The following is a 22,189-nucleotide window of genomic DNA, read 5'->3' as shown; positions in this document are numbered from 1 at the left end:
TAGAAAAGCAGTTAGAGAAGCAGCTATAGATGGAGGAATACCAAAAAAGAGCAACTATCAAGTTCTTCTAACTCTGAAGAAGAAGTCATGGCAGCTGCACAACCCTTCACCATGGGGGACTATTGTAAATGAACTGATGAAGCAAATGTTTCTAGGGGGTCTGTACCGGCAGACTCTGCTAACTTTGATATTAAAAAATTTGTACTTTCAGGTTTAAGAGAAAATTGGTTCGACGGGAACGCGATTAGAGACCCATGGGCGCATCTTGCATGCTTCTATGGAACAACTTCAATGTACAAACCTACTGATGTCACTGAAGATCAGGTTAAATTGAGGTTTTTTGGGTTCTCACTGATTGGAAGGGCGGAAGATTGGTTGCTTTGCCTTCCAAATGGAACAATCAGGACTTGGGAGGAATTGGAGGATAAATTCCTTGAAATATTTTTTACTACTATTCAGTTTACCAAGCACCGAGCATAAATTGTTAATTTTGAGCAGCAAGAAATTGAGTCACTTTATGACGCTTGGGAGAGATTTAAACTTTTGTTGTGCATATGCCCAAATCATAACATGAATAATATGGAGCAGATGTAAAACTTCATCAAAGGTCTCAAGAGACAAACTCACATGTTGTTGGATGCTTCTGCGGGAGGTATTATCTGCCAAATGACTGAGCCGCAAGTAAAAGACCTCATTGAGAAGATGTGTATGACTGAGTACCATTCAAAAAGTGAGAGGTCGGTCAAGCTTGAAACTATTGGCACACCTAAATATATGTTACCTTTTGATACTCAAACCGCTCTTTTAGCTTAAATTGAATTGTTGAATAAAAAGCTAGCTGAAAGTAGCTTAGCTAGAGATAAGTGAGTCAGGTACAAGCAGTTAGGTGTGATTTTTGTGGAGGCGAACATGTGAGTAGAAGGTGTTTGTTGGAAGGGACGAGTGAGGAAGTTCACTTTGCAAATTTTCAAAAGAACAACCCTTATTCCAACACATACATTTCGGGTTAGAAAGATCACCAAATCTCTGTTGGAGCAATAATCAGAATTCCAATCCCAATCAAGGGATGCCACAAAGCCAACAAGTTATGTTTCAAAGGAAGTCATCACAGTTAGAAGAGAATTTGCATAATTTCATTAAGTCCACTCAAAGTAGCTTTGAGTATGTAACTAGGAACCATGAAATTTTGAGCAGAAACCGTGATGCGTCAATAAAAAATTTGGAGACTCAGATTGGTTAATTATCAAAATAAATAGTTGCTTTACCAAGCTCAAGTGGAGGATTCACCGGTAACACCGTTGATAGTCCAAAGAATGAAACATGCAAGGTTGTTGAAGTGGAATTTTAGGTGGTTACAAGAAAGGAGGAAGTTGAAAAGGTTAAAGAGAAAAAAATTGAGGAAAAGGACGGTGAAATCGAAAAGGAGGAGAGTGGAAATCAAGGTGAAGAAGAGGAAAGAGGAGTCACCCTTGATCACTTCATTGATACAAATTCTCCTTGGAAGAGAACAAATGATCAAATTTAGAATGAACCAAATCCACCTTTACCAAATTACATAAAACTACCATATCCCATTATTAAGAAGAAATTGGTACAAGAGGATGAGGCTGAAATGATTGAAAATTTTAAAGATATGTTAAAACAACTTGAGGTAAGTCTCTCTTTTCATGAAATTTTATAATTAATTCTCAAGTTTGCTAAGTTTATGCATGTATTTATGAAAGGTGGAAAGCAGAAGTTGACGCAAGAATAGGTCAACATGGCCGAAAAAGAGGAGATGATAGAACCGTTGGAAGTTCCACCAAAAATGAAAGATCCAGGGGAGTTTAACATCACTTACACCATTGGGGGATGAAAATCCCACATGCTTTATGTGACTTAGAATAGAGCATCAATGTCATGCCTCTGAGCAAATTTAAGGAATTGGAGATAGGAAAGATCATACCGAGCAACATGACACTCACTTTGGCTGATTCGTCTGTGACTCGTCCGCTAGGTATTGTACAATATGTGCTAGTTCCTGTCGATGGTTTGACCTTCCCTGCATACTTTGTGATGATCTACATGAAAAATGAGTCGGAAGGGTCAGTGATTCTCGGGCGCCCTTTATTGGCAATTGGGAAGGCAAAAATAGATGTGGAGACAGGCGAGTTGATTTTGAAGTTTAATAAGGAGAATGTGGTGTTTAATGCATATCAATGGACACCATATGTGGAGGATCTATAGACTTGCTATCAATAGAAATAAAAAGGTAGTGAAGTTCACAAGAGGATAAAAAAGGAGTTTTCATCGGCGTGAGGGTATCCCTTGCGCCTGATGTGTTTTAAGCATTGAGTGTCAAGCTATTGACGGAAAAGAAGCGCTGGATGGGAGGCAATATATTTTTTTTTATTATTTCTTGTTTTGCATAATGTATTTTATTTATGTTCAATACCATATCAATAGGAAGTAGCTACTCAAGCATAAATTTTCCATGAAAATCTCAATTGTCTTTAATAAATAAGTTTGTAGTTGTTTATGTTTCTTTTATTTCCACCCTCTCTTTGGAGTTAGGCAGGAGTATAGTCTTAAAGTATATGAAAAAGATTAAGTTTGGGGTTGCTCTTGGAAGTGAACAAATTTTTAAGTTTGGGGTTGGGGTACTAGAGAATATGATCTAAAATTTCAAAAATTATTGTGAAAAAGAAGTGGAAAAAGACACTTCTTCGTAAAAAAAATGAATGAGAAAAGAAAAGAATGACATTATAAGAATGATCAAAATTCTCTAGTACTAGCAAAAAAGAACAAAGAGGTATGATGATAGGAGGAGAACTAAGAACCTAACTTCAAATGTTTAAACCTACTTTCCTAAAAATATCCTACCCTAACATAAGTCAAGCTACAACCTGAAAAGTCCTCTAATCTGTGTGTTTTAATTTCTATGATGAACTTAATTAGAACATGATTAAACTAAGTTTAATTGATTTTGCATGTCGATTGAGTGATCACCCTATCCATTGAGTGAGTTATAGTGAGTCGAGAGACAGGTCGAGTACTCATCAATGTTAAGGATGTTTTCCGAATTCACCGGATACATGTTGGGAGCTAGAATCATGGTCAGATAAAAGAAATATTTAATTTGGTGATGTTCGATTGTTATTGTGTGACTTGTGTGTCAGTTGAAATGTGTAGTTGCAGCAGGCGAGTTACTTGAGGACAAGCAACGATTCAAGTTTGGGGTTTTGATGAAAACTCATCATTCTATATATTTAATCGAAGAATTGGAGCAAAACAAGTGAAAGTCGAGCAAATATGAGGAAGGATGACACAAGAATGAGAAAAAAATAGTCAAGTATGCAAATTGTGAACTTAGTGAAAATTTGAGTCAAAAAGGAGCAAAAAAGAGTGAAGCTTTGGAAATAATCATATCCACCATCGCGCATCATCGTGCACGACATAGGGCATTAAAAAATGCAACGCGCGAGATGCAGGGTATCATGCACACGATAATCACTTTTCTAGGCTTTTTTTTGGCGCATTCTGGTCCATTTTGACGCCTTTAAAAAGAGGTTTTTCAACACTTTCACAAGGGTTACAATTTTGAGAGATTGAAGCAGGAATTAGAGAGCACAAATGGTGATTTTAGGAGCATTTGAAGCCATTGGAGGCCATTTCTTCAACGAACTTCTTATGTTATCATTGTTTATCAATTGTGGTATTTTTAATTACACTATGAGTAGCTAAATTTTTCTAAGTTAGGTTACGTTATGACGAACCTGTTTCTCAACTATTGGACTCTATGTTGATCTGACCACTATATGAACCTATTGATCTATAATTTAATTCAATTGTTTCTTGTTCATAATTCTTTTTATGTGAGATACTTTTTTAATCTGATTTTGGGTATATAGGGAATATTGACCATTAGTCTGTGTGTTGGACATAAGGCAGTTGTTGTACTTATGTTGGTTGAATAGGGATGGGAGACCCCGGGTAGTGGCATAGAGAATTAACGTTCTATATATCGCACAATCCTGCTTACGTTTGCGGACTAGGAATAGAAAGCTCCTGGTAGTGGTTAATGAGTTATTTCATGAGAGATTGGCTATGACGGTTTTGTTAATTCGTCGTGAGGTTATAGTGATTAGATAATTCATACAGGGCATCAAACATCAACAAGAGAGGAATATGTGATTCTACAATACAACCTGACCGCTTCCTTACATTGTTTACGCGTTTATTTACTTTTCGCACAGAAACTTGACCCCCCCCCCCCTTCCCGTTTTACTAGTTTTTTCATATTGCATACATTTTGTCTTACTTGGAGGCAGTTCATGTGGATTTGATCTTTTTATTACTTTGACAATATTTGTACACTTACCGAGAAGTCATCATTATTCCATTATTCTTGTTTACAACATGTTACATTATATTACTTAATGGTTAAGCACAATACTCACTTATATACACAAACAATAATGTCACTTAGGCGAAATACTATAGTATTGAATTACCCTTAAATACCATCCCTTAATTCAAGATTTAACTAATTAAAACTAATAGCACCAATTTCATCCCTCAAGTGGAGAAATTGATCAGTCTAATCGCTTTTGTCAGAACATTTACCAACTGCTTCTAGGTGCTATAGTGCATAATTTCTAGCACTCCATTCTGAACTTGACTTCTTAGAAAATGATGCTTAGTGTCAATATGCTTGCTTCTCCCATGCAGGATTGGGTTCTTGATAAGATTGATTGCAGACTTGTTATTAATAACTAGCTTCATAAGCTTGTTTACCTTGATCTTCAGATCATGCAGTAAACTCAGAAGCCAAATAAATTGGCATGCAGCCACGACACCTGCAATATATTCAGCTTCACAGGTTGACAAATAAACAACTAGTTGCTTCTTTGAACACCAAGAAATACGATCTCTTAGATACTTAAACAAATATCCAAAAGTACTTCTTCTATCAATTTTTTCTCCACACCAATCAGAGTCTGAGTAACACATCAACTCTGACTTAGTATTTTCTCCATAAGGGAACAAAACTTCATACTTCAGAGTCCCCTTATGTACCTCAGAATCCTGGCAACAATTTGGTAAAGAGACCACTTCGGTTTACTCATGAACCTGCTAACCATTCCAACTTCATAACAAATATCAGGTATGGTATTACATAAATACCTCAGAGATCCAACCAACTGCTTGAAAGTTGTGGCATCTACATCATCACCTTTAGAATCATAATCTAAATTGCGATTTGTTTCTGACGGTGTGACAACAACCTTACAATTCAGCAACTCGAATCTCTCTAGAAGCTCAAGTTCATATTTTAGCTGATGCAAAATGATACCTTTCTCATAGTACATAAACTTCATCCCTAGGAAATATATATTTCCTAGATCCGTTATCTCAAACTCATTCATCAACACCTTCTTGAACTTAGCTATATCATGTTTACAACTTCCTGTTAGCAATATGTCATCAACATAGAGACACACCAGAATCATATTATTGTCAGAAGTATGTTGAACATAAATTTCATACTTTATCTCACACTTTCTGAATCCTTGGAGCTTGAAAAATGAATCAATTTTCAAATTCCAAGCTTTAGGAGCTTGTTTCAGTCCATACAACGCTTTATGTAACCTCTACATCATCCCTTCTTGATTCTTTTTCACAAATCCAAGAGTTTGTGACACATATACCTCTTCTTGTAATGGACCATTCATAAATTCATATTTTATATCTAAATGCATTAGAGGCCAATTCCTATTAGCATCTATCGTAATCACCAGTCTGATTGTCTTATGTCTCGCTATAGGAGAAAATACCTCAAGGTAGTCTAACCCGGGTTTCTTTAGAAAACATCTTTCCACTAACCTTTCTTTGTGTTTTCCAATTGATCCATATGGATTTAGTTTCTCCTTTAAACTCCATCTAAAGTTGATGGCTTTCTTGTCCTTTGGAAGCTCAATCAACTTCCAAGTCTTGTTTCTTTCTATAGCATCAAGTTATTATTTCATGGCCTTCAGCCAAACTTTCTTCTTGAGCATTTCTTCAATACTAACTAGTTCAGAGTCTACTAATATGGAACACTGAATGACTTCTCTTTCAGAGTCTATTATAGTATCTTGCAGCATGCCAAGCTCTATAAATCTTCTTGGAATGTTTATGATTCTTTGTGGCCTTTGAACTTGTTCAGAATCTTCTTCGGACGCTAGAACAATATCAGATGCTAGAACCCCATAAGTACCACCTTCAGAGGTATGACCACCTTCAGAGTCTAGAATATTCCGAGAGTCTGGATTTCCACCTGAGTTTGAATCACCATCAGAATCTGGATCAGAATCATATTCACCTTCAGAGTCTGACTCGTCTTCAGAGTCAGAGTTACCGTCAGAATCATCTTCTGTTTCTGAATCATCTTTAGAACCTTCAGATTCTGAAGTATCTTCAGAGGTTAACTTTATACTAGAGTTGGATTGATATTTACTTTAGTCCCAAGCTTCTGATTCCTTCACAATGACATTTCTACTGAATTCAACCTTGTTAATGACATGACAATAGAGCTTATAAGCACTTGTATTGTGATACCTTACAAGCAACATAAATCTATTTCAATCATCTAATTTCCTTCTCTTAGCATTTGGAACATGTTTGTAACAAACATAACCAAACACCTTAAGATAGCTCACACCTTGCTTATCTCTAGTCCACTTATCTAAAGGAACAATTTCCTTTAGCTTCTTCGTTGGACACCCGTTGAGCACATATGCTGTAGTGGCAACAACTTCTCCCCATAAGGTGTGAGGTAGCTTCTTCTCCTTCACCATACTCCTTATCAAATCAAGCAAAGTTCGGTTTCTTCTTTCAGCAAGACCATCATGTTGAGGAATGTATGAAGTAGTTACCTCATGCTCAATTCCATTCTCCTCGCAGAACTTTCTAAACTCTGTAGAGTTATACTCACCTCTACCATCAGTTCTGAAAATTTTCAGCTTCTGACCACTATGATTCTCAGATTTGATTCTGAATTTCTTAAATTCAGCAAACACCTTGTGTTCGAAATTTATAAGGGATACCCATGTCATCCTTGTGAACTCATCAACAAATCACACAAAGTATTTATTCCCTCCAAGTGAAGGTACTGGAAATGGTCCACACATATCATAATGCACCACACCTAGAGCATGCTTTTCTCTTGGAGGTATTTCAAACCCAAATGGCAGTCTTGGTTACTTTCCTCTCATGCACACATTACATGACTTATCTAACTTCTTAATTGCAGGAATTCCATGTACCAACTTCTTTGAATTCAGATTCCCTAAGCTTTTGAAGTTCAGATGACCAAATCTCTTGTGCCACAACTCACTTTCCCTCATAACACTTGTTTCACTAAGGCATTCAAAGTCTACAGTTTTAACATTCACTTTGAATGTTCTATTCCTCCCTTGTTCCGACTTCATAATCAGCTTCTAATTGCAGTCATACAACTTCAAAAAATTGTCTTTCATGGTAACTAAAAAACCATTCTTAATTAATTGACCCACACTCATCAGATTTATTTCCATGCCAGAAACATACCACACATTCTGAACCAATGTTGTTTTACCATTATTCAGAACTACTCTGACATTTCCCATACCTTCAGCATTGAGGTATTTATCATCAGCAAATCTGATCTTTGTCATCTTTCTAGAGTCAAAATCAATCAGTCATTTCTTATTTTCAGTAAGATGATTTGAGCATCCAATCTCCATATACCACTAGTCTTCCAAATATGCATCATCAGATTCAGAAGCCATCAATAGCATAAATTCATCATCAGAATCTCCTCTGGCTACGTTTTCTTCTTCTATCTTCCTTTCATTATTTGACCAACAATCAACAACGAAGTAGTCAAACTTCTTACAACAGTAGCACTGAACTTTCCTTTTGTCATACTTCTTCTTCCCCTTTTGAGCAATTTTCTTCCTTTCAGAAGTTGAGGTTTCTGACTTCTGAACACCATCAAATCTCTTCATGGCTTCTGACCAAGACTACTTATGATATTTCTTACCAAAAGCTGCTTTCAGAGCCTACTACTCTACTTCCATTTTAGAGTTTCTCTCAATCAAACACAACTCTTGTGCCTCTAGACTGCTTTGCAGCTATTCTATTCTCATGGTGCTAAGATCCTTAGAATATTCAACTGTTACCATAATATAATCAAACTAAGCAGTAAGAGACCTAAATATCTTCTCAATGATACTTTCTTCAGAGAGAGTTTCTCCACACGACTTCATCTAATTTGTGATCAGAATCACTCTAGAGATATAGTCAGATACCTTATCATTGTTCTTCATGATGAGATTCTCATACTGCTTACATAGAGACTAAAGTTTTACCTTCTTTACTGATGCATCACTGTCGTAGCATCGTACCAATGTGTCCCACGCAGCCTTCGCCGTCGTCGAATCAACGATTTTCTCAAACACATTCACATCCACACACTGATGGATATATAACATCATCTTCTAATCCTTCTTCCTCAGATCACGTTGAGCATTCCTCTACGCATCCGTTGCATTTTCTGGAAGTGCAACCAGAACGTAACCGTCGTTAACGAGATCAAGAACATCTTGAGCGCCAAACAACGCACACATCTATATCATCCATTTATTCCAGTTCTTGCCATCGAACACTGGAAGCTTACACCGTTTCCATTCATCTTCAACTTTGTACAAATCACTCAGATCTCACCAAACACTAGTGTTTCACAATCCCGCAGAATCAAGAAATGTGATTTTGTTACGATTCAGATTCAGAAATTCAACATGAATTCAAGAAACGGAGTCAATCACACAACACCTCACAATTCACTTGTGTTTCCATATGGATTTGAATCAGAGTTCTAGATACCAATTGTTGGTGCACAAGATAAAGAATATGAAGATGGAAAAAGAGAGAGAATAAAGAGATAATAACAACTTCCACCACTTTTACAAAACAGTTACACAGAGGATGGTTACTCCATTATTTTTGCGTATAACGTGCTTATTACTTAATGGCTAAACACACAGGTCACTTATATACACAAACAATAATGCGACATAGACGAAATACTAAAATCCTGAATTATTCTTCGACAAGATATACAATCATCAAATTTTAATTACATGAATGGTCTTTAAATGACATGAAAAAGAAAGAAAAAAAGAAATATGGGGTACAAGTTGTTTTTTATTCTTTTTTCATACAACTAAATATCCCAAAAATATATAATTCAATCAATTTAATTATTATTGTTGTTAAAATGTTAAAGACTAAATAATCAAATTTTCATCCTGATTTAAGTTGATAGATTACATATATTTTAAGAGAGGATGATAAATAATTAATTTTGTTATAAAAAAGAATAACAATACAAGTTATTGGTAGTTTGTCCATTATAATAATGATGTAAATAAATCCAAGATTTTTTTTATATTGTTTAAAAATAAAGTAGAGATAACTTGATAGAATATTAATTTGAAGTAGTAGTGGTTAGAGATATGTACGGTGCATAAGTAAGAATGATTTATGAAATGGCATTGAAAAGAAGAACAAAAAGGTCTACACATAAGGTGTGGTTTGCACATGAAAAATGAAAGTGAATTGAGTTTTATTTCCACTTCCACTCTAAAGTCTTTTGTCCTCTAGTTAGAATGACTAAGGACAAAGATTGGGTTTTCTTGATATAGCAAAAGCTAAACCTCAAAGGGACCATTTTATTTAGAGAACTTCACAACAAGCACTCAAACTCTCAAAACTCTCAAAACTCTCAAACTCATCTCTCAACCACTTCCATCTTCTCTAATCAAGAACAATAAAGTTGTACCAAGATTAAGAAAGACAAACCAAGTTGGTTCTTCTTTGCTCTAGTTGGTTTCCACCATCAACACAAAATTCACACTTTTACTTTTTTTAGGAGTGTGAAATGAAATCTTCATGTCTGTCTCCCTGACTCACTCTCTCATCAATTGTAGGGTCTTGTTTGTTTTTTTCTTCTGTTTCTGTGGCCCCTACAATCCTCCCACTTGCTTCTCTTCTTCTTCTTACCTTACCTGCCCTTTCATCTTATGTTGTCTCTCCCATTTTTGTCACTCTTTCTTTCTTCCTTATATAGCTTCTCATTCTTCTTGTTTTCATGCTTCCTAAAAGTATCATTTTTATGCTACTAAACCTTTGATTCTATTTCTATGTTATGTCTGCTTATTAGGATACTTGTTTTGTTTCACTTTCTTGATTCTCAAACGTGTAAAGTTTCTTTCTTTATAACTCTTGTTTTTTGAGACTCAGATTCATTCATGCTTGGTCTAACAACACTATGGAGAGGTTTTCACTTCTTTAACATTCACTATTTCAACCACCTCAAAAGTTATGAAGAACATTCTTAAGAAACTTCATATAATGTCTAATAATCAATCAGAAGAGGCACAGGGTGAAAGGAGTAATAAAGTCAATGATGCTTCCTCTTCCTCTCCTACTACCCGAAAGAAGCTTTCCAATTGGTTGCAGTCGGTTTCTTCTACTACTAGGCAGACTCCATGCAGTCCTCCATCTCCAAATTTGGCTAGAGGGGACAGACTGGAGCTATCTGATTCAGTGAGTTTTGGTGGTGGTTTGGATGAATCGACCAAACATGATTCGGAGTCTAGCGGTTCAAGGGATCCTGAAGTGGAGGAAGAGTATCAGATTCAACTTGCTTTAGAGCTGAGTGCAAAGGAGGATCCTGAGGCTGTGCAGATTGAAGCTGTTAAGCAGATCAGTTTGGGATCTTGTGACCCTGATAATACACCAGCCGAAGTTGTCGCATACCGATACTGGGTAAGTACTTTTATTCTGTTGTTGTGAAGTCACATTCTTGTGTTTTTGTGAATTACTATAAAATGAAGTCCTAAGAAAAAACTTTACAGCACAACTATACAATCTGCAATGTTGTTCAAGAATGCTAAGTGATGTAGAGTTGACAAGAAATCGATGTCAATATTGTAAGATTAGAACTTTGTGATGGATAAGCTGTAGTCATGAAGTTAGATCAAATAGAAAGGGACAGTCCGCAAATCCTAATTCAACTGGCAGAAGCCGATATTGTTAGGTTGGACATCATCACCAGGGTTTGACCCTGATACGCAAGGTTGTGTGTGTGAGTTTCTAGTGGTTATTACCACTTTGAGAAAATAACATGTATCATATATGTTTAAAAAATGAATCTCAAATGTTCATCTTTGAATTAGTCATAAAGCTTATTTTAACTTCTAATCTTCAACTGTTTGGTCATACATATTGTTAGATTATGATGTGGCTATACTTAGTTCTAGTTTGTGGTACTTTATATTATTTTTCTAACTTATCTCATATCGTAGACTTATACATGCTTCACAGAATTACAATGCTCTTGGTTATGATGACAAGATCTCAGATGGTTTCTATGATCTGTACGGCGTCTTAACCGAGTCAACCTCGACGAGAATGCCTTCTCTTATAGATCTGCAAGGAACACCAACCGCAAATGATGTAAAATGGGAAGCAGTCTTGGTTAATAGAGTTGCCGATTCCAATTTGTTGAAACTTGAGCAAAAGGCCATGGAGCTTGCAGTGAAGTCAAGAGAAGATTTTGAAATAGTTGTAGATAGAAATCTGGTGCACAAGCTTGCAATACTAGTGGCTGAATATATGGGTGGATCAGTTGAAAATCCTGAAAGCATGTTAAGAGCATGGAGGAGTCTTAGTTTCAGTCTGAAAGCGACTCTCGGTAGCATGGTTTTGCCTCTTGGTTCGCTGACCATGGGATTGGCTCGCCATCGCGCATTGCTATTTAAGGTACTTGACTTACCCTGTCATTTTCTTTTCTAAAACAATATCAAGGGAATTAGCGATCACAACCGCTATATTAAATGTATGTAGGTATTAGCCGATAGTTTGGGCATCCCTTGTCGGTTGGTGAAAGGAATGCAATATACCGGTTCCGATGATGTGGCAATGAACTTTGTTAAGATTGACGAAGGAAGGTAATGCTGTTAAATTTGTATTTTGGTGTTATCAGCTAGTAGGCATAACTATTTTATGTATGATTCTATTCTAATGGACGACGAAGGAAATTCGTTATTATGTATCTATAAGTTCTGATATATCTGAACTTCAGGGAGTACATTGTTGACCTCATGGCAGCTCCTGGAACTCTTATTCCATCTGATGCAGCTGGTTCGCATATTGAGTACGATGATTCTTCTTTCGTTGCTAGTCCTTCATCAAGAGACCATGATTCGTCTCGCATTGCATCGTTCAGCAGCGGAGTTGGAAGTTCATCCGGAGAAACTTCGGAGTTTGGGACTTTTGAAAAAGGAAACAGGTACAAGCATTTTGCCTATGCAGGGAAGGAATCTGATACTGGCAAGGAAGAAGTAAAGAAAGCGTTAAATGAATTCAAAAATATGCCGAACGTAGAAAAGATCAAGGCGAGGGAATCTGTTAGCAGACCTAATAATTATCCATACACGCACGGAAGATCTCCGTCTTGGACAGAAGGGATCAGTTCCCCTGCAGCACATAGAATGAAAGTCAAAGATGTTTCTCAATATATGATTGACGCTGCGAAGGAGAACCCCAACTTGGCTCAAAAGCTTCACGATGTTTTACTTGAAAGCGGCGTCGTTGCTCCTCCAAACTTGTTTTCTGAAATTTATCACGACCAGATAGGTTCTCAAAATGAGGCCAATCCAAATGAGGACAATTCTCCAACTGAAGAAAAAGATGAATATAAACACGCAAGTGCGCAGAAAGAAGCCAAGGTTGGCGATAATCTAGCTCCTCCTCGGTTTTTGCCTCCATTGCCTCCACACAGAACTCATCCCAAAGCAAGTCCTAACAATCCGACGGAGCATTCTAAGTCTGTAGAAGGTTTGGGAATCGGCCTTTCGCTTGATACAAGGGAAGCAGCTGGACAGCAGATACAATCCGATACAGAAGCAGCACAAGTAAAGTACGGAAAAAATGTCCCGGTTGCTGCTGCTGCAGCGGCTGCGGCGGCTGTTGTCGCTTCTTCTATGGTAGCTGCCGTGGCAAAGTCAAGCACTGACTCAAATTTTGAGATTCCTGTAGCGGCAGCTGCTACTGCTACTGCTGCGGCTGTTGTAGCAACCACTGCTGCTGTCAATAAACAGTATGAGCAGGGGAGTCGAAGTGATGGAGATACGGGCAGTGGCGATGGAGAGAATAACGCTTTAGGAGCAAACTCAGAAGGCGAGCGAAAATCTGATAGATCAGTAAGTAATGATAGCACAAAATCTGACTCTGCACTAGAAGATGTTGCTGAGTATGATATTCCATGGGAGGAAATCTCGATGGGCGAACGTATCGGACTTGGTATGAACTTTCCATTTCTATAAGATTTGCTTACACTATTATGTTAGCCGGCGATGCTACTTTGTAGTTTTTTATTCGACTGTAGAAAAAATAATCACAACCTGCGTTGTATGTTTGGTGTGCAGGATCGTATGGAGAAGTGTATCGCGGTGAATGGCATGGAACTGTGAGTTTCTTTACTTCATACATTAATTGTGATGTTTATCATCTTTCATATTATTCCTTAAATAATGGATTTTAATATATATACTGATAGCATGTTTCTGCTTTTTGATTTGTAGGAAGTTGCTGTTAAGAAGTTTCTACTTCAAGATATCTCTGGGGAATCACTTGAAGAATTCAAAAGTGAGGTATAAACCACCTCAACTTTTGCAATGTCTACTTATTATACTCGTAGTTGATTATTGATTTCATTGAGGTGTATGATAGAAGTGCTTATTTAGTTATTCTTGCTGTGTATAATAGAAGTGCTTATTTAAGTTATGGTGTAAACTACAATAGGTCCAAATAATGAGAAGACTGAGGCATCCAAATGTTGTTCTCTTCATGGGAGCTATAACTCGACCTCCAAATCTTTCCATTGTTACTGAATTTCTTCCGAGGTACCTTACAATCCTTCATTTGCAGATTTGCAATTTTTCTGAAAGTTGATATTTGCTAGCACTAAACTGAACTTTTTTCGTATAAGAAGCATTAAACTGTGTATTTTAATGTTCGCGAGAAGCTATAAACGGTGTATTTACTGATATAGATATTCATATTTTGCAGAGGGAGTTTGTATAGATTACTTCACCGGCCTAACAGTCAATTAGACGAGCGAAGGCGATTGAGGATGGCCCTGGACGCCGTAGGGATTTTGTTGTCTTTTAGTGCAATCATTGAAGCTTCTTCAGTCACCATACTATTGCTATAATAATAACTAGTGAATCTATTTTGATTCTTCAGGCTCGAGGAATGAACTATTTGCACAACAGCACACCAGTGATAGTGCATCGGGATTTGAAGTCCCCGAACCTTCTTGTCGACAAAAACTGGGTTGTAAAGGTGCTCATTGAATTGAATCTTGTGATGAATTAACATATATGCATGGTGATCATGTCATTTTTTATTGTTTTTTTCTGTTGAATAGGTATGTGATTTCGGCTTATCTCGAATGAAGTACAGTACATTCCTTTCTTCAAGATCAACTGCGGGAACAGTAAGCTATCGTAATTTTTATTTCCTTCTATTGTTTGCATTTATGTTAGATAATTAGCTTCGAACTCGTTATTGCAACCGAATATATTAGTTAATGGTTATGTATAATATTTTGTCAGGCCGAGTGGATGGCGCCAGAAGTGTTGAGAAATGAACTTTCAGATGAAAAGTAAGCTTCTCATTTCTTTCTCGGTGTTCGTTATTATATTACGATAACATTGTGCGATTCGTTTTCTTTTCTACTAGGTGTGATGTTTTTAGCTACGGAGTCATATTATGGGAGCTCTCTACTTTGCGCCAACCCTGGGGAGGAATGAATCCAATGCAAGTTGTCGGTGCTGTGGGTTTCCAGCATCGCCGTCTTGACATTCCAGACAATGTGGACCCTGCCGTTGCAAATATTATTCGACAGTGTTGGCAGACGTAAGTTTCTTCATGTATTTCTTTCTAGTCTGATAAATTGTGACTTGATATGCAACTTTTTTGTATATAGAGATCCAAAATTGAGACCGACATTTGCTGAAATCATGGCGTTGCTGAAGCCGTTGCAAAAGCCAATTACTGCGTCTCAAGTGCATAGAGCAAATGCTCACGCGCCATCATCGCGAGTTCCTGAAGATCCTGAAGCATAGTAGACGATTATACAGCTAACGAAACGTTTCCATCTTACTGCTAAAAAAGGCGAGGGCAATTTGTAAATTATTTTCCATTACTGATAGGTTCAAAACCGTATCAGCTAACGAACGTTCATTCTTATTCAAGGTTTTTGTGCCCGTCTTTTTTTCCTTTTTCTCTATCTGTTTCCTTTCTCTTCTGTAATCTACAACGCAGGCGGCCATTGTCAGGTTGTTCCATTCTGTTTGTACAAAATTCTTTGGCAAAAGATGTTGTAATCAGAATCTAAATTTTGTTGTCCATATATAGTTATTAAAAGTTGCAGTTGTAACTTCAACAGAAGAAAGGATTAAATGTAAGTGAAAAATGCTTGCTTCTGTATCTAGTAATCATGTAAATTCAGCAAGTGTGTTTTGTACTGGAAGTTCTCTGAAGGAAGAATCTTCTTTTTTCCGTTTCATGAATAATTAATGTATCTGATCCATATGTTAGGCCAAATACATCATGTAGTCGATGAATTTGAAAATGAAATATTTACTTATAATAGTGACCCGAGAGAGGATTATGTATGGAGAAAATGTAACACCGATGACACATGAATGAATGACAAATATCAAATCCTAACATTCCTAGTAGAGCAATATGTATAGATTTCTTAAGGATTTGGGTCTCTTACTATTCACGATCGTTGTGTGAACGATGTTAAAGAGTCTCACATCAGACAATATATGACATCAATATATATCTATAAGTGGAGGTAATTCTCATCTTACAAGCTAGTTTTGTAGATTTGAATTAGGGTCAATTCAAATTATAATATGATATCAGAGATTAGTTCGATATCAGTTAGATTAGGTCCTATCTGAAAAGAGGAAAACTTTGACATGTGCAACAAAAGGCTATGATGGAATCAATGCTTGGAAGACCTCAAAGTAAGGATAAGGTGGGGACTAGCCCTTCATTGCAGCCAACAACTTGTAAGATATCTTTTTGCCCTTTTGTATCTAAACCAAACTTATTATCATTATTATCCTAAACATGGCTACTATCTTTGGTTCCACACCAATTTTCTCACTCCCTCTAACCAGAACCACTCATCTCATTGCATCTTCATCACAAACACCTCCCCCACAACAACCTCAGCCCTCAGGTTCATCCTCTCCACAACCACTAACAAATTCGAATGAAGATCAGACAGTGCAAGTCTCTATTAATTCACAGCAACAGAAGCCTATTAAACCAGTAGTTTCATCAACTAAAGTTGATTCCACAGATTGGATAGCCACTTCCTTGACTAGAAGGTTCGGCCTCGGAGCTGGTCTTGCATGGGTTGGTTTCCTCGCTTTTGGCGTTGTCTCAGAACAAATCAAAACTCGCCTCGAGGTTTCTCAGCAAGAGGCTAATACAAGGTCTCTCTCACTCTTCCAAATTTCATTACTAAAAGATTCTGTTAACGATGACTAATAATATAGTTGTTTTCGTAGGAACGTCGAGGAGGCAGAAGAGGTGATTCTGCCTAATGGCATAAGGTAAGAAGAAGCTTTGAATGTTATATATGTCTTATTTCTGTGATACATTACGCGATTTCTACAGGTACTATGACTTGAAGATTGGTGGCGGAGACACGCCGAGGCGAGGCGATTTGGTTGTGATTGATATAATGGGAAAAGTTGAAAGCACAGGTGAAGTGTTTGTGAACACATTTGAAGGGGAGAAGAGAGCATTGGCACTGGTAATGGGATCAAGGCCATATAGTAAAGGAGTGTGTGAAGGGATAGAATATGTGCTGAAAAGTATGAAGGCAGGAGGGAAGAGGAAGGTGATTGTGCCACCTGAATTAGGATTCAGAGAGAATGGTGCTGATTTAGGTTCTGGTGTGCAAATTCCACCACTTGCAACACTTGAATATATTGTTCAAGTTGATAAAGTTTCCATTGCACCAGCTTGATGATTTTGGTTAAATGTAACAGTTATAGTACTAATTTATTAAGCAAAAATGCAGGGTGCTTTTGATTAAATGTTCATTTTTAATGTTATCATTTTCTATGGAGTGTGAAAATATACTTGAGGTTACTTGCTTGATACACTTGAAATTTTGCTATATTTTGTGATATGTTCAAAATGTTTATGATGACTTGTGTATGTGAAATTTTAGTTGACATTCAAATGATTTTGGAAAGGAAAGTGGTCAATTTTAGGTATTGAAAAAGGAAGAATCAATTTTTGTGGAACAAAATTGAAAATAAGAAATCTTTACTTGGTCTAATTATCTTTTTAGTCCGTTTGATGCGCGGGACAAGAAACATGATAGAATATCCATATCATATTTTATTTCAATCCAGTGTTCGATGACACAACAGAATATAATAAATAAATTCTGAAATTTATCCTATTATGCCTCATTAGTTCAAATTTTATCTAAATGGAGTTAGGTTAGAATCCGGTAGAATAAGATAAAAATAATTTATTAATTTATTCTATAAAATATAATTTAAAATAAAAATTAAATATGATAAAATATATATAAAGATTAATTTCATATTAAATTAAAAATCTTTTAAAAAATATGTTGATTTTTTCATAAGGGTAATTTTGTAACTTTATAGAATTTAAATAATTAAAATCTAATAAGTTGGAAGTATTAAAAGTAAAATAATTATTAAAATTTTAAAACACAATATGTTTTGGTGAGTACACTTTTTAGTAAAAATATTTAAGATATGAACGTAAAGTTTGACATGACCACAAGACAAAAAATAGTCTTTGGTTGTTTGCAAACAACACATATTTAAAATTTTCTCCTTGCTATCCCTATTGACGGTGTAGCCAACATATGTCTCCGGTACAGTCCCGTATCATCCTTATATACCATTTTATGTTTAGCTTATTTTCTGTTGTGCTCTGTTTGGCGCAAGACGTGCTTGAATACATTTGGAGAACACACTATTCATTGCAAGGAGCTTCCAAGATTCAAATAACGACATAATTTTGTCAGGGATGTCCTATTTGATATATTTAGGCGTGCATGGTATATGTGAAGAAATAGGCGCTTGTGTATTTCTTGACTGGCCCACGGGAGGGAAGATCGACTTTTAGGCCAACCGATGATCTGGTGTATGAGTGGGTAGGAGGAAAACATGCATGTGTCGACTTGACCAGAGTTTCTCTATTGGTGGGATTGAGGATTGCAGATTTTACGTGTTTCGATAATCAACATACTTTCATACCATTTTTCTTTGACACCTTTGGTTTTTTAGCAGTAGAAGTAGTTAATCTTTTACAGAGAGTGTAAAGGCTCATGCATAACAATGTTATGTCATCTTGTCACACCCCAATTTTGACCTTGAATCGCTGATTCAATACATTCATCATAGCTATTGCATCTCTACATAGCATACCATGCATGTCATACCGCATAGTGTCTAGAATATCAGTCGAAATGATTTTTTCGAATCTACAGCCAAACCGGTTGAATTAATTGGCAGAGGTCCGTCAAATCAATGGACAATTTTTTTCCAAATCAAGCTTGTAGACACCAGTTTTATTTATCTACGTTTCGCGTAGTTTAATCTGATATGCTCGATTTATTTTTCGGCTAATTTTTCGGCCACTTTTTGATCAGCTCGAGCCTGTTTAACCGGTCAAAACTTATTTCAAAATTAATAGAAACGCTGTATTTTTCCAATAAGTTTATTTGACACTGATCATTTTAATGCAGTCAATTTAATTTTTCGAGCATTTTTACGCTCGATTTTTATTTATTTCTAATCTGCTTATTTCCATTTTTTAGCTAAAGTAATTAGGACAATTATTTAGAATTAATCATAATTTTATTTTGAATTTTGATTATGTCATTATTTTTTAATTAATTTTTGAGGTTCCATTATTTAATTTATTTTTGTTAAAGAAAAACGATGATAAAAAAATGTCTTCTTTCCTCTTCATACTGAAGGCCACAAATCCGTTCTCATTTGGCCGATTTTCATAGGATTCCTCACAATTAAAATTACCAGCTAGCATATCTAATTTCTCTCTCTCCAATCCCAACGGATCTCTCTATTTGATAAAAGAAAGAAATTTTTTTCCTCACTCACTCACACTCAGTACTCACGCAATCCACTAACTCTCAATCCACTAACTCTCAGACATCCCTCACATTCACTAGCAGTGGAATGGGGGCTCTTAAAAGGAAAAGAAAAAAACCATTCACAAGAGGATTTCTTTTTTTCTTTGTTCATCCTTCGTACTATTCATCACCTTCACTCTTTCTTTTTTTTAAATACATAAGTTGCTCCTTTAAACAAAAAGACCACCACACACCCGTTAAACTCTCCGCCGCCACCATTGTTACAACCTGAAGGGCTACAAACAGATCCGTCACATCACAACTCGGCATCCTTCCGTCAACAACAACCATCCAACATACCGGCAACGCTCAAATCGATTTCTTTGTGATATTATATCATGTTTCGTTTTGTATACTTTTTTACGTCTTCCTTGTGCGTTAGTACTATTTTTCCTTTCCAGCTGGTTTTTGGATCATGCATACCAACTATGAAAACAATATAATATTGTTGCTTTGGATGTTTTCATGCGATTCAGACAATTTATATTTTACTAAATTTTCTTTTGTTTTCTAAAAAAGTGATTTGAGTTTATTTTCAAAAGGGTCTGAAAAAAATCAAGCCAACATCATTTTCATTTGTTTCATTTTTACTTTAATTTTGCCAATCATTTTATTTTATAATTATATATTATTATTGTTCAGTATTCATTCTTTGATAAATTAGATGTAGGATATTAGGTTCATTAATGCTTATCTCATGTTGTAAATAGTGTGTAAATAATATAACATATTTTTATTGGTGTATTTTTTTTAGTGTTGAAGTTTCAAACCATATTAATGCTAATGAGCACAAGTTGCTACTGCTTCTGTTATTTATTCATTTAATTTAATTTTAACTCAGCGACATATTTTAATATGTAAATTACTGGACGCGACAAAATAACAAGGTGTTGGTTCTTTTGAGTGGTAAAAGCGTTGACTTTCATTCCCAAAAGTATGAGTTTGATTCTTGGCACATGCATTTTTTGCTCGTTTTTATTATTATTATCATTTTTTTTACTATTTTAAACCTTTTTATAATTTTTTTCTCTTTTTTAGACACTTGTTGATTTTAATGTTTGTCCTTGATTTATTGTTTAAACATCGATTTTTAATTTATGGATTTAGCAATTCCCGTGTTGTTTATCCATGATTATTTTTATCGATATATTGATAGTATTTCGCCGCGTTTTGATTAATCACATACGACATTTCAATTATTGTCAATATGCGCAAACCGACTTTAAGCACATTATCTAGGATTTTTGTTTGCTTTTTTAATTTCCATTTTCCTTCCACATTCTTGCGTTATGTGACTTTGATTCGCATCCTCGCATCCCGATTTTAATCCGTGCACGTCCCAATTTTACTTCTTTCAATTTACTTTTTAAATGACTTGTAAATATAACTTGGTGTGTTATTTGTTTTCTTCACATGGCTTACTCTTGGGCCTTCTTACAATGAGACAGTTCTCTTGCGATTGACCTTTAAACCCTTTCTCAAACGAAAGGTATTTTGTTTCAAGACGATGCAAAGCAATGTTTCGTCCACTTGAACGTGTGAGTAAGCTTGTAATGTTACCCACGAATGTTGATTTGTAAACCCATTCGACCGTGATGCGAACGTCCCCTTCTCCACTTGTTTTGGATAGTCCAACAATGTTTTCATCCATTGACACAAAGTAGCTTTCGCTAAAATCGACCAACAAAGAAACATTTTTCTACCCAGAACTACGTAAGCCTTGAGTTCTCTATTGCACCCGGAGATACGTAGGAGCTGGATTTGTAAATCTTGTCAGACCCATTAATTAAAAACTTAGGTTTAGTCTCCTTTGTTGCAAAAATCCAAAAAAACATTCTTCTCTCTTCTACTCTTTCTTTCCCACCTAATAACTTGAGAAATCCTAACATTTCAAACTAACACTAACACGCACAACTATCCTAACGGTTCCTGTTGAGTACAACGGACGTGAGGGGTGCTAATACCTTCCCCTTGCGTAATCGACTCCCGAACACTGATATGGTTGCGACGACCATAATCATTGTCGTTCTTTCTTAGGTTTTATCGATATTTCCCCTTTCCTTTTAGGAATAAATAAAGTTTGGTGGCGACTTTGTTCAGTCCATCATTGCGAGCGTGCGATTGCGTTTCGCTAGGTCGTGTTCTCATTTTTTCGAGGTACGACACATCTAGGACAATGAATGTGATGTTTAAGATGATTGATTTTGTCATTCAAAAAAGATAGCAGTGCAGTTTGTTATCCGTTTGCCTGCTATATATATATATATATATATATATATATATATATATATATATATATATATATATATATATATATATATATATATATATATATATATATATATATATATATATATATATATATATATATATATATATATATATATATATATATATATATATATATATATATATTCGATCTGATTATTAAAAAAAATTATTGTTTATAAAATATTAAAAATATGAGTTCTAATATTATTTTTTTTATCAAATTAAATATATTTTCTTACGAGGGTAGTTGAATTTACATATTATATAGACATACTTTTATTTTGTTTATTTAACATACATAATAGAATTGAAAAAATGAAATTATTTATTAGTAGGGTCGATGAATTTTTTAAAATTATATAAAATTAATAATTTATAAAATTTAAAACATTTTACAAAATAATTTAGAAAAAAATTAGTTGTTTTACAAGGATACATTTGTCAAATATATATCCCTGAACTGTAATTGCAGTTAATTGAGAAAAATGTTTGAGGTGAATCGAAACGAATATATTTGAAGTTGAAAAACAATCTACTTGTCGTTGGACCAAGGGTTTTGTTTACTAAAATGTTTATTTTAAACTGTTATTATTTAGCAATGATATTAAA

The 22,189-nt window shown here is 35.5% G+C and overlaps 4 protein-coding genes across 6 annotated transcripts; 2 read left to right on the top strand and 2 right to left on the bottom strand.

Moving 5' to 3' along the window:
• Positions 1 to 4,789: 4,789 nt before the first annotated feature.
• Positions 4,790 to 5,492, bottom strand: LOC127100406 (uncharacterized mitochondrial protein AtMg00810-like). The gene is made up of 2 exons (XM_051037556.1): positions 5,059 to 5,492; positions 4,790 to 4,838 (listed from the first exon to the last, which is right to left on the bottom strand). Exons 1-2 carry the CDS (start codon positions 5,490 to 5,492, stop codon positions 4,790 to 4,792), a joined length of 483 nt encoding a protein of 160 aa, XP_050893513.1.
• A 507-nt stretch (positions 5,493 to 5,999) lies between these two features.
• LOC127100401 (uncharacterized) lies at positions 6,000 to 7,076 on the bottom strand. The gene is made up of 2 exons (XM_051037553.1): positions 6,683 to 7,076; positions 6,000 to 6,427 (listed from the first exon to the last, which is right to left on the bottom strand). Exons 1-2 carry the CDS (start codon positions 7,074 to 7,076, stop codon positions 6,000 to 6,002), a joined length of 822 nt encoding a protein of 273 aa, XP_050893510.1.
• A 2,572-nt stretch (positions 7,077 to 9,648) lies between these two features.
• Positions 9,649 to 15,585, top strand: LOC127105901 (probable serine/threonine-protein kinase SIS8). Of its 3 annotated transcripts, none has more exons than XM_051043109.1 (13): positions 9,669 to 10,833; positions 11,392 to 11,829; positions 11,914 to 12,017; positions 12,152 to 13,371; positions 13,497 to 13,537; positions 13,653 to 13,721; positions 13,873 to 13,973; positions 14,140 to 14,218; positions 14,317 to 14,415; positions 14,501 to 14,569; positions 14,688 to 14,737; positions 14,815 to 14,991; positions 15,062 to 15,585. In XM_051043109.1, the coding sequence occupies exons 1-13, from the start codon at positions 10,387 to 10,389 to the stop codon at positions 15,198 to 15,200; spliced, it is 3,033 nt and encodes a 1,010-aa protein (XP_050899066.1). In that variant the 5' UTR covers positions 9,669 to 10,386; the 3' UTR covers positions 15,201 to 15,585. The 3 variants fall into 3 exon arrangements, with proteins under 3 accessions (XP_050899067.1, XP_050899066.1, XP_050899068.1); XM_051043111.1 differs by having other exon boundaries at positions 10,651 to 10,833; positions 11,373 to 11,829; XM_051043110.1 differs by lacking the exon at positions 15,062 to 15,585 and having other exon boundaries at positions 9,649 to 10,833; positions 14,501 to 14,579.
• A 522-nt stretch (positions 15,586 to 16,107) lies between these two features.
• LOC127105902 (peptidyl-prolyl cis-trans isomerase FKBP17-2, chloroplastic) lies at positions 16,108 to 17,269 on the top strand. The gene is made up of 3 exons (XM_051043112.1): positions 16,108 to 16,592; positions 16,668 to 16,712; positions 16,777 to 17,269. The coding sequence occupies exons 1-3, from the start codon at positions 16,222 to 16,224 to the stop codon at positions 17,129 to 17,131; spliced, it is 771 nt and encodes a 256-aa protein (XP_050899069.1). The 5' UTR covers positions 16,108 to 16,221; the 3' UTR covers positions 17,132 to 17,269.
• Positions 17,270 to 22,189: the final 4,920 nt, after the last annotated feature.

This window comes from Lathyrus oleraceus, chromosome 7 (genome assembly GCF_024323335.1).
Source record: "Lathyrus oleraceus cultivar Zhongwan6 chromosome 7, CAAS_Psat_ZW6_1.0, whole genome shotgun sequence".
In the NCBI taxonomy this organism is placed as follows: Eukaryota; Viridiplantae; Streptophyta; class Magnoliopsida; order Fabales; family Fabaceae; genus Lathyrus; species Lathyrus oleraceus.
This window is presented reverse-complemented; position numbering and strand designations above follow the sequence as displayed.